At 41.6% G+C, this 10,653-nt stretch overlaps 1 protein-coding gene across 1 annotated transcript in view; it reads left to right on the top strand.

Moving 5' to 3' along the window:
- Positions 1-1,251: 1,251 nt before the first annotated feature.
- The window catches only part of TCTEX1D2 (Tctex1 domain containing 2), a 15,543-nt gene continuing 6,141 nt past the window's right edge, over positions 1,252-10,653 (top strand). The window contains exons 1-3 of the mRNA XM_012806932.2: positions 1,252-1,396; positions 2,927-3,060; positions 6,282-6,351. Of these exons, the coding sequence (XP_012662386.1) occupies positions 1,266-1,396; positions 2,927-3,060; positions 6,282-6,351 (335 nt within the window). The 5' untranslated portion in view covers positions 1,252-1,265. The remainder of the gene's footprint in view (positions 1,397-2,926; positions 3,061-6,281; positions 6,352-10,653) is intronic.

Here is a 10,653-nt window from a genome sequence, read left to right as displayed (position 1 = left end):
AGAGCCTCAAGCTGTCCCCCTGGGTAGAGTGCCCTGGCATCAAAGCTCACAGCAACCTCCAACTTCTGGGCTCAAGCAAGTCTCCTGCCTCAGCCTCCCAAGTAGCTGGGACCACAGGCACCCGCCACAATGCCCAGCTATTTTTTGGTTGCAGCCATCATTGTTGCTTGGCAGGCCGGGGCTGGATTCTAACCTGCCACCTTAGGTGTATGTAGCTGGCGCCTTTGCCACTTGAGCCGCTGGTGGCTTAGCCACTTAAGCCCCAGGCGCCGAGTTACCTTATTTTATTCTTTAATGTTCATACCACCCGAAGTAAATCACAGTGGTTACAGCACCAGCCTCGAGGCTGGTGGGTTCTAACCCAGCCTGGGCCAGCTAAACAACAAGAACAACAACAAAACAACCGGGTATTGTGACAGGTGCCTGTAGTTCCAGCTACTTGGGAGGCTGAGGCAAAAGAATCACTTGGGCCCAGGAGTTTGAGGTTGCTGTAAGCTTGAGACACCACCGCCCTCTACGGAGGGCGACATAGTGAGACTCTGTCTCAAAAAAACAAACAACAACAATAAAAAAGATAGGAGGAAGGCTGGATTCTACCTAAGCCCCAGTTTGAAGACCCTTTGAGTAGAGTCAGGGCCCTGCCACTAGCTGAATATCCTTGGTCAAGACACCTAACCTCTGTGAGCATCAGGTTGCAGGTCTATTTCCTAAATTTGTGGAATAGCAAGTATCCAATGTACTGGTAACTAATATGAAGCCAGTAGACCATCTAATACATGCCCCACAAGAGAAAAACTTAATTCAAGTTGGGGGGGGGGTGAGAGGGAGAGAGGGAGAGGGAGGAGGATTGGTGTGCTTCCATCAAATGGGCACAAGGTGTGGGTATGTGGCAACCTCCTGGGTGCAGGACACAACTACAACAGAGACTTTATCTAACAAACGTAAACACTGTAACCTAATTGTACCCTCATATTAATCTGATATAATAAAATTGTGGCTCGATAAATAAGAGGTAAGGCGTGTTAGTGTCTCACAAATAGGACCCACACGCATCAACCTCACTGAGGGGTTGAGGTCACTCCACCTCCGCCTGCTTCAGCAGACGACCCGGTGCGCAGGCGCTCAGAAGGGCTGGCAGCTCTGCCAAGCGTGGGCCGTCACGTGAGCGCCAAGGGCTGCGCTGTTGCCCTGGCGACGGTTTCCCAGCCGCTCGCCCCAGCCGCAGCCGGCCAGGCCTTCATCCTGAGGGTCAAGAAGTCCGGGCCATGGCCACGCCGACCGGCGCGTCCGCCCCTGTGGGCGCATCTTTCTCTCACGGCGACGGGGCGCTGGAGACTGAGAAGAACGTAGGAGAACCAGAGAACACCTATATCCTGCGGCCCGTTTTCCAGCAAAGGCGGGTACCGGACTGGATGTGGTGGGGGCGACCTCGAGAGACTGGTTGGGCGGGCAGCGCTCGCGTGGGAGCCTGGACGTCGCAAAGAAGCGCTTGCGGCGACCGGCTGGGGCCGGAGGGACGGGGCCGGGCCGGAGGGGCGAGGAGGAGGGGGGAGGGACCGCGCTCTTCCCCGGAAGACCCGTCTTTCGCTGCAGAGGGTAGCAGAGGACCCGACCCGCCCTTGCGCGCCTTGCCTTGCCCGCCCTTGCGCGCGGTTGGCTCTGGGAAACCTGGGACATGAGCACGGAGGAGAACAGATGGATAGAATAGAGTCAGAAAATCAGCGATTTGCATCGAATGCCATTCAGCCATGCATGATTCGAGGGTTACCGTGTGCACACATGTGCCAGAACGCGTGTACTCCTGGCGCGGGGCCTGGATGTAAGCCAAGTCTTATCTAGGTAGTACCCAGAGGCCTTTAGATGTCACCCCGATTCCGTGTCGGAATTAAGGCACACAGTCTAGTGCAGAGAGCAGTCAGCTGGCTTTGTAGGATTCAGCTAACGTTATCTTAACAAGAAAAAAAAAATTACCCAAGTCCTCATCTGTTGTTTGAAACCAGAATTGTGAATCTGATGCTTGGCAAGTACTGGAAATCAGGAACTTTGGTTATGATAATAATAAAAATTTCACTCTTGAGTTTTTCTGTGGGTAAAATGGAGACAGAAAAAGGTATGTGCAGTTATCTTGGTAAAAGGTTCCGAGTGGACAGAATGCCATTGAGTCATGTTTCTGTTGTAAAACAACGTAGAATAAGATTATGTAGGAATAATCCTGTGAGATTATGTATAATTTGTTCGAAGAAAACCTTTAACATTTTACTGAAGATTGAAAAGGCTTAAGGCATAATAGGAAGACCATATTTTGGCTGGACGCAGTGGCTCACGCCTGTAATCCCAGCACTCTGGGAGGCTGGTGCGGATGGATTGCCTGAGCCAGAGCGAGACACCCCCTCCCCCCCCACCTCCCCTCTAAAAAATAGCTGGGTGTTGTGACAGGCGCCTGTAGTCTCAGTTACTTGGGAAGCTGAGGCAGGTGGATCACTTGAACCCCAGAGTTTGAAGTTGAGTTGCTGTGAGCTAGGTTGATGCCACAACACTCTACCACAGGGCACAGAGTGAGACTCCGTCTCAAAAAAAATTGAGTTTCCTATAAATTTACACGTGGAATATGTTTATAAAAGGATTAATATATAACTACTTACCTTACTGTGCCAAACCACATCTGCAGAGCATACTTTGTGCTTTTTCCTTCACTGTTTTCTTTGTCTCTGCTTACAATCTGAAGTTCAGGAGAGGTCCAGGCTGTACATATAAATTTTGGGTATGACTTACCTTCTGAATTTGTTTATATTAGTTTTATAATAAAAATATGAAAAAGAAGTAAGATTAAATGCTACTAATGAAAAAAAGCTGGGGGAAATTGGGTGTGAAGGTAAGTTGGGATTTTGGAGTTACCAATAAGATGTTCTCAAATTATTTCACTTAGGTTCCGACCTTCTATTGTTAAAGATTGTATCCATGCTGTGCTCAAGGAAGAACTGGCAAATGCTGAATATTCTCCAGAAGAAATGCCTCAGCTCACAAAATATCTATCAGAAAACATTAAAGATAAGTTAAAAGGTGATCATGGTGATAACTGGAAATGACTGATTCCCTTCAAACAGTTTTACCTATTTGCCCCCCCCCTTAAACAAAGACCTTAAGCTGGGTATTTTATTAAAGACAAATTTCTCTTCAATGTTTTGTCTTCTATAATTACTTGGTAACTTTTATTCATATAGTTTTTTTGCAGATGATGGGAAACAGTAAGGATATGAAATAAAATATTGTAGAGAACCACTGTCTAAGAAGTTTGACAGCATTCAGAAAGGTCAGAAAGTACAGGTGCTCTTTCCCTCCATGATTCTTGGTTGTTTTTTCCCACCAATCTATCAATTCCTTAGCCTGGCATTCAGTACCCTCACAGTTTGTCCTCATGCCAGCCATCTCTCTGGCTGAATCCTTAACTACTTACCATACTCAACTTGTCATTCCTGCCAAACTATATCAGAGCATACTTTGTGCTTTTCCTACCTACTCTTTGTCTCTCTGTCTCTCTTATTAAAAATGTTTTACAGGCTGGGTATAATGGCTTATACCTGTAATTTCAGAGCTTTGGGAGACTGAGGAGAGAGGATGGGTTGAGAGTAGGAGTTGGAGACCAGTCTGGACAGTACAGTGAGATCTTATCTCTACAAAAAACAAACACATTAGCCGTGTGTGGCCCTAGCAACTCAGGAGACTAAGGTGGAGGATCTCTGGAGTCTAGGAATTTGAGACTATAGTGAGCTATGATTGTGCCACTATATTCCAGCCTGGACCATAGAGCAAGACTCTGTCTCTAGAAAAAAAATTATACCATCTGAAAAGTTTTTATTTCTATCTGCCCGTTTTAAAAGATACTATTACATATTTTAGAGGGAAGGAATATCTTTTTAAAAGAATAATGCTTATTGTAATACATCTGGACAATACATAAAAGTATAATAAAATTAGTTATGCAATTATCTACAAATTATGTTATACAAAGGTAGTCACTATTTAATATTTTGGTGTATTTTCGTTTTCAGAATTTGTTTTAATTTTTAGAAATTAAACATCAAAAAGCACAAGAAAGAAAAAAATACAAGAAAGAAAATAACAAGGTCTGATAATTAACTCATAAACTTATCCTAGAAATAGTGCTACATACCTACATACATGCCAGGCCAAATATCACTATGGTCACCTTTAAAGTACTCTGCTTGGGAAGCTATACATTGACACTAGTACCTAGTCCTGCTTGAAAGCAATTTTTTTTTAGAGACAGAGTTTCACTTTGTGACCCTCAGTAGAGCACTGTGGCATCACAGCTCATAGCAACCTCCAATTCTTGGGCTTAGGTGATTCTCTTGCCTCAGCCTCCCAAGTAGCTGGGACTACAGGTGCCCACCACAATGCCTGGCTATTTTTTTGTTGCAGTTTGGCTGGGGCTGGGTTTGAACCTGCCACCCTCGGTATATGGGGCCAGCGCCCTACTCACTGAGCCATAGGTGCTGCCCTTGAAAGCAATTTTGGAGCTCTTCCTGGGCTGAGCATCAGAGCTATCATTGCACATGGTCTGACACTTAAAATGTGTGAACTTACCACCATGTGTTTACATTGGCAGCACTGTACAGACAACTCAGTAAGGTTTCATAACCTTGGTATATCAGTGTTTCACAGCTATGTTCCTATCAACATGTGGTAGTCTGAGTGGTGTTCATTATTGTGGCATGTTTTTGTGTGCTGTAAGATGACAGCTCTGATAGGCATTCCAGAGAAAATGTTCCAAAATTGCTTTGAAGGGTGAACTAAGCACTGGCATTGGTGCATAGCTTCCTAAGGGGAGTACTTTGAAGGTGACTGTAGTGATATTCAGCAATGAGGTATGCAGCACTTTTTAGGAAGAGTTTACAAACTTTATATTTCTGTCACCCAAAATTAACTATAGTTAGTATATTAAAAATTTTATTTATATATATATATATTTTCCCCAGCCCCACAGTTTTATTTTTATACTTTTTTTTTTTGAGACAGAGCCTCAAGCTGTTCCCCTGGGTAGAGTGCTGTGGCATCACAGCTCACAGCAACCTCCAACTCCTGGGCTGAAGCGAGTCTCCTGCCTCAGCCTCCCAAGTAGCTGGGACCACAGGTTCCCGCCACAATGCCTGGCTATTTTTTGGTTGCAGCTGTCATTATTTGGCGGGTTGGGCTGGATTCGAACCCGCCACCTTAGGTGTATGTGGTTGGCGCCTTAGCCACTTGAGCCACAGGTGCTGAGCCTATTTTTATACTTTTTGATGACAATTCACTGTTAAAATTACTTGTTTATTTTATTTTATTATTATTTTTTTCAGACAGAGTCTCAGGCTCTGGGTAGAGTGCCATGGCATCATAGCTGACAGCAACTTCCAACTCTTGGGCCAAGCTATCCTCTTGCCTCAGTTTTCCTATTATTAGTAGAGACGGGGTCTTGTTTTTGGTCAGGCTGGTCTTGAACTTGTGAGCTCAAGCTATCCACCCTCTTTGGCCTCCCAAAGTGTGAGAACTACAGGCATGAGCCACTGTGCCCAGCCCTATTTTATTATTTTTTGAGACAGGGTGTCATGCTCTGTCACCCCAGGAAGAGTGTAGTGGTGTCATCATATCTCACTGCAACTTCAAACTCATGGACTCAAGAGATCCTCTTGCAATAGCCTTCTAAGTAGCTGAGCGTATAGATGTGTCATGATGCCAGGCTAATTTTTCTGTTGTTAGTAGAGACAGGGTCTTGCTTTTGCTCAGGCTGGTCTCAAACTCCTGAGCTCAAGCAGTCCTCTTGCCTTAGCCTCCCAGAGTGCTGGTATTACAGCCCTAGCTTAGTACTTTATTTAGAAAAGGGGGAAAAGGGAAGAGGCTAAGGTTTATTGAGTAAGGTATGTGTCAGCATTGTTCTAGATGCTTTATATGTTATAATAATATATGCAAATGTATATTATTATATTTATATGTTTATATCTTATCTAGCCACACAATAACCTTGGGAGATAGGTGGTGATATTCCTATTTAACAGATGAGGGAGACTAAAACTGAAAAGTTAAATAACTTGTCTACATTTATGCACTAGATAAGTTTGTAGTTAGAATCTGTCCTCAGGTCTCTCTGATTCCCAAGGTTACACTCATATTCATTAAGTACTTGTGGATTGAATACTTATGTTCATTTCTAAGCAAATTTGCCCTTAATAGGTAATTTTACTACATATTTGCTTATAGATAACTTTCTTATTTTTTCTTTCTAGAAATGGGGTTTGACCGATATAAAATGGTGGTGCAAGTAGTGATTGGAGAACAGAGAGGTGAAGGAGTATTGTGAGTAGTTGGTTCTTCCTTCCTGTTTTTGTTCATCTATGTTTCTAATGAGATATTTGTCATCTGGACAATTCAGTAAGATTGTGTCTTTGCAAGAGTCAGAGGAGAGGACAGTATACCAAAATGTAGCTGTGGACTGAGAGATCCTGATACTAAATAGTAAGATTGACAGTCAATGAAGTCATACATTCCCATGACCTCAAACTATTCCTGTATTGGTGAGTTCAAAATTTGTTAATCCTCCATTTCCCTTTTTAAGCAGTGCCTAGTACAGTATTTTGTAAGAAAGTACCACCATATTTGTTGAATGAATTTTAAAAATACCTTGTAGATATTATCACTGCAAATTTTCACTATAGAATGTTAGATATGGAAGACACTATAAATATTTTCTAGTGTTCAGTACCCCTGTTTTATAGATAATAATTCTGAGGTTTGGCACGATTTGCATAAAATTATGTATCTGGCTGATGTCAGTGTCACCAAGAGAGCCTAGCCTTCTGACTCCTAGCACAGTGTTCTTCACCACAGTGCCCTCTGCTACTTGGTCAAAAGGCTTCAGGAGATTTCTTCATCAAAAAGGGACTAAAAAATACTTTATTATTTTGTCATCTCAAATACAATATGTTCTAATAGAGTTTTCTGATTTCGTTTCTCTCTCTGTCCTTAAATCAGCCTATCATTTTAATTTCAAGGTCTCTCACAAAATTATCAAGGGTCCATTGACTCAGGCTTGAATCCTTGTAGTCATCTTTTATCTTATTTAGTAATTTCTCTTTCTCATTGAGTGTACTGCAATCTGGCTGCCAAGATTAGCAGCCCCTTAGCAGCATTTCTTTTTGTTTTTCCTTTTTTTTAGAGTCAAGAGTCTCACATTATCACCGTCAGTAAAATGCTGTGGCATCACAGCTCACAAAAACCTCCAACTTCTGGGATTAGGCTATTCTCTTGCCTCAGCCTCCTGAGTAGCTGAAACTAGAGGCACCCGCCACAATGCCTGGCTATTTTTTGTTGCAGTTTGGCTGGGGCCTGGTTTGAACCCGCCACCCTCGGTATATGGGGCCAGCGCCTTACTCACTGAGCCACAGGTGCCACCTGGCTCTTCCTCTGTTTTCAAATGCAGGAGCATATCGCAGCTTCAGGTATCTTCTCTGACTCTCCTGCCTGCCTTTTTCTTTTGTAAAGAACAGTGTGATTGGGCTGGGCGTGATGGCTCACGCCTGTAATCCCAGTGCTCTGGGAGGCTGAGGTGGGTGGATTGCCTGAGTTCACAGGTTTGAGACCAGCTTGAGCAAGAGCAAGACCCTATCTCTTAAAAATAGCTGGGCATCGTGGCAGGTGCCTGTAGTCGCAGCTGCTCGGGAAGCTGAGGGAAGAAGATCACTTGAGCCCAAGAGTTTGAGGTTGCTGTGATCTGTGATGCCACAGAAATCTACCAAGGATGACAAAGTGAGACTCTGTCTCAAAAGAAAAAAAAAAACAGGCTCGATGCCTGTAGCTCAGCGGCTAGGGTGCCAGCCACATACACCAGAACTGGTGGGTTAGAACCTAGCCTGGGCCTGCGAAACAACAATGACAACTACAACCAAAAAATAGCCGGGCATTGTGGTGGATGCCTGTAGTCCCAGCTACTTGAGAGGCTGAGGCAAGAGAATCACTTAAGCCCAAAAGTTTGAAGTTGCTGTGAGCTGTGATCTCACAGCAGTCTACTGAGAGTGACATAAGAAAACTCTGTCACAAAGGAACAACAACAAAAAAAGAACATTGTGATTACGCTGGGCCCACCCAAATTATCCAGGATAATGTCCCTATCTCAAGATCCTTAATCAAACATCTACAAAACATATTTTGTCATGTAATGTAGCATATGTTCACAGTTTATGGAGATTAGGACATAGACATGTTTGGGTTGACCATTATATTGCCTAGCACACTTAGCCTTTTAGGTTTCTGCTTACAGTTCCAGAATTTAGCGCATAATTTGAAAAGAAAACCTCTCATGACAGGCTCAGTGCTACTCTCTCCATTTTTACAAAGATCTTATTCCCTCCAGACTTCAATTTTATCTTCCTAGCTCAGTTAAGATTGCCATTGATCCTGCTGTTTCTTTTTCCCTCAATAATTGGTCCTTTCCCTGGGTAAAGCCCAGATTCTCAGCCTCTAGCCCTGTGCCCAAAATACCCTAAACCCTAGGGAAAAATCTGCTGCAGAATATCAGCTTACCTACTGAGTTTCCCTTTTTGAAATTTTGGCTCTTCTGGGCCTGTTTGCTTTAATAGCTGTCTGATTAATTTTTTCCAGCCTTTCTTATTGATTTTGGTGGGAGCATTAGCCTGCTACAAACAGTTCTATCATTGCTTCTCAGCCCTTTGCCTAAGATCAATGATATAAATCAACTGATTTAAATGTATATCAATTCTAAGATCAACTGATACAAATGTATATCAGTTCTATCATATCTCATAAAAAGACACATCTTTTTATGTGTGCGTAATATATATTTCATATTTATTACATGTTTCATATATATTATTACATATAACATATGTATAATATGCTATATACATAATGCATAGCCTTATTCCTGGTATAGCTCAAGTTTTTGCCATGATCCAGATGTCTCAGGTTTATCTCGTACAGTTCCTTTGTGTGTATGTGTGTGAGCACCTTTGTCTGAACAAATTTATTCTTGGATAAACAAACAAGTACCCTTATGCTGGGTTGTCTGCCCTACAATATCTTGTACATTTCCATCCCCAGACCTGGAACTGGCCATTTCTCTAAGGAGCTCTGGTTCCTTTTATAGAGAAGTGTATAAAGAGAACATAATTTGAAGGGAAGGATTATGTTTTAGGCATCTTTGTATCATTTTTACCTAGTATTTTGCCTGATATATCATTATAATAGATATTCAACAGATGTTTGTTAAATACATTTTTATATTTGTAGCTTCACTTCGTTCTACTCAGTTTAAGTACCATTTCCTTCATTAAGTCTTTGGCTTTTTTTTTCCCTCTCTAAATTCTCTACAGTATCTCTATGGATTTAATTCAAATGTGGTATAACCTGGATACTTAGACTAGATAGACTTTATGATGTCTTTTAATCCTAATATCTATAAATTAGCACCAAGTTACATTATCTTATTCTTTTGAAATGTGTTAAATTTTTCTACTTAATTAAATTGGGAGTTGTTTGAGAATAGGGACAGATTTAATCTTTCTAGATATATGATAATTGCTCAATAAATACATGTAAATTGACTAGTTAAGTAGTCAATTTTACTTCATATGATTACTGCCACCGTTTGGAAATAGATGGAACTTTTTTGATTCAAGAATATGTAAAATACAAAAAAAAGAATATATAAAATACTAGGATGAAGGGAACTCTTCTATGTAAAACTTCAAAAAATTAACATTCAAAAATTAATAAATGTAATATGGCATTTGTATATCTTTCTCCACAAGTGTGGGTTCTCAACTGCCTGGGTTGAGAGCTCACACTTTTTTTTGTGTGTGAGCTTTGTTACTTATTAGTTGTATGACCTTGGGCACTTTACTCAATTTCTCTGACCCTTAGTTTCCACATTTATTAAATAGGTATAAGGTAGTGCCTACCTTGTAGGATTAAGTCAGTTAATAAATGTAAAGCACTGAGGTTAGTGCCTTGCACAAAGTAAGTTCTCAATAAATGTTAACAATCATATCCCTACATTTAATAAAAATGTAAAACATTTGTAATTTTTTTTCTTTTTATATTTTATAGAAATGAGGTCTCACTATGTTGCCCAAGCTGGTCGTGAACTCCTGGCCTCAAGAAATCCTCTGCCTTGGCCTCCCAAAGTACAAAGTACTGGAATTACAGGCATAAGCATGGCAGTTGCCTTCCTTTTTTTTTTTTTTTATATGAGGTCTTGCCATGTTGCCCAGGTTGGAATGCAGTAGCTATTCACAAGCATGATTATAGTGCACTATAGTCTCAAACTCCTGGACTCGAACTATCTCCCTGCCTTAGCCTTCTAAGTAGCTGGGACTATAGGTGTACACCACTGTGCCTGGCTTGCAGATCATTTCTTTAATGGATTAAGGGCTTCATAAATTTTGTTGCCAGGGAATATCATAATTTTATTTACCAATCCCATTCTAGTAGGCATTTAAATTATTTCTACTTTTTAATTGACTTTTATTTATTTATTTATTTTTATTTTTTTATTTTTTCTTTTTTTAGACAGAGCCTCAAGCTGTCCCCCTGGGTAGAGTGCCATGGCATTACAGCTCACAGCAACCTCCAACTCCTGGG

This window comes from Otolemur garnettii, unplaced genomic scaffold, assembly GCF_000181295.1.
Source record: "Otolemur garnettii isolate 467f Iridium unplaced genomic scaffold, OtoGar3 scaffold00060, whole genome shotgun sequence".
Taxonomy (NCBI): Eukaryota; Metazoa; Chordata; class Mammalia; order Primates; family Galagidae; genus Otolemur; species Otolemur garnettii.
Note: the sequence above shows the minus strand (reverse complement) of the source record. Positions and strands in the feature narration are given on the sequence as shown.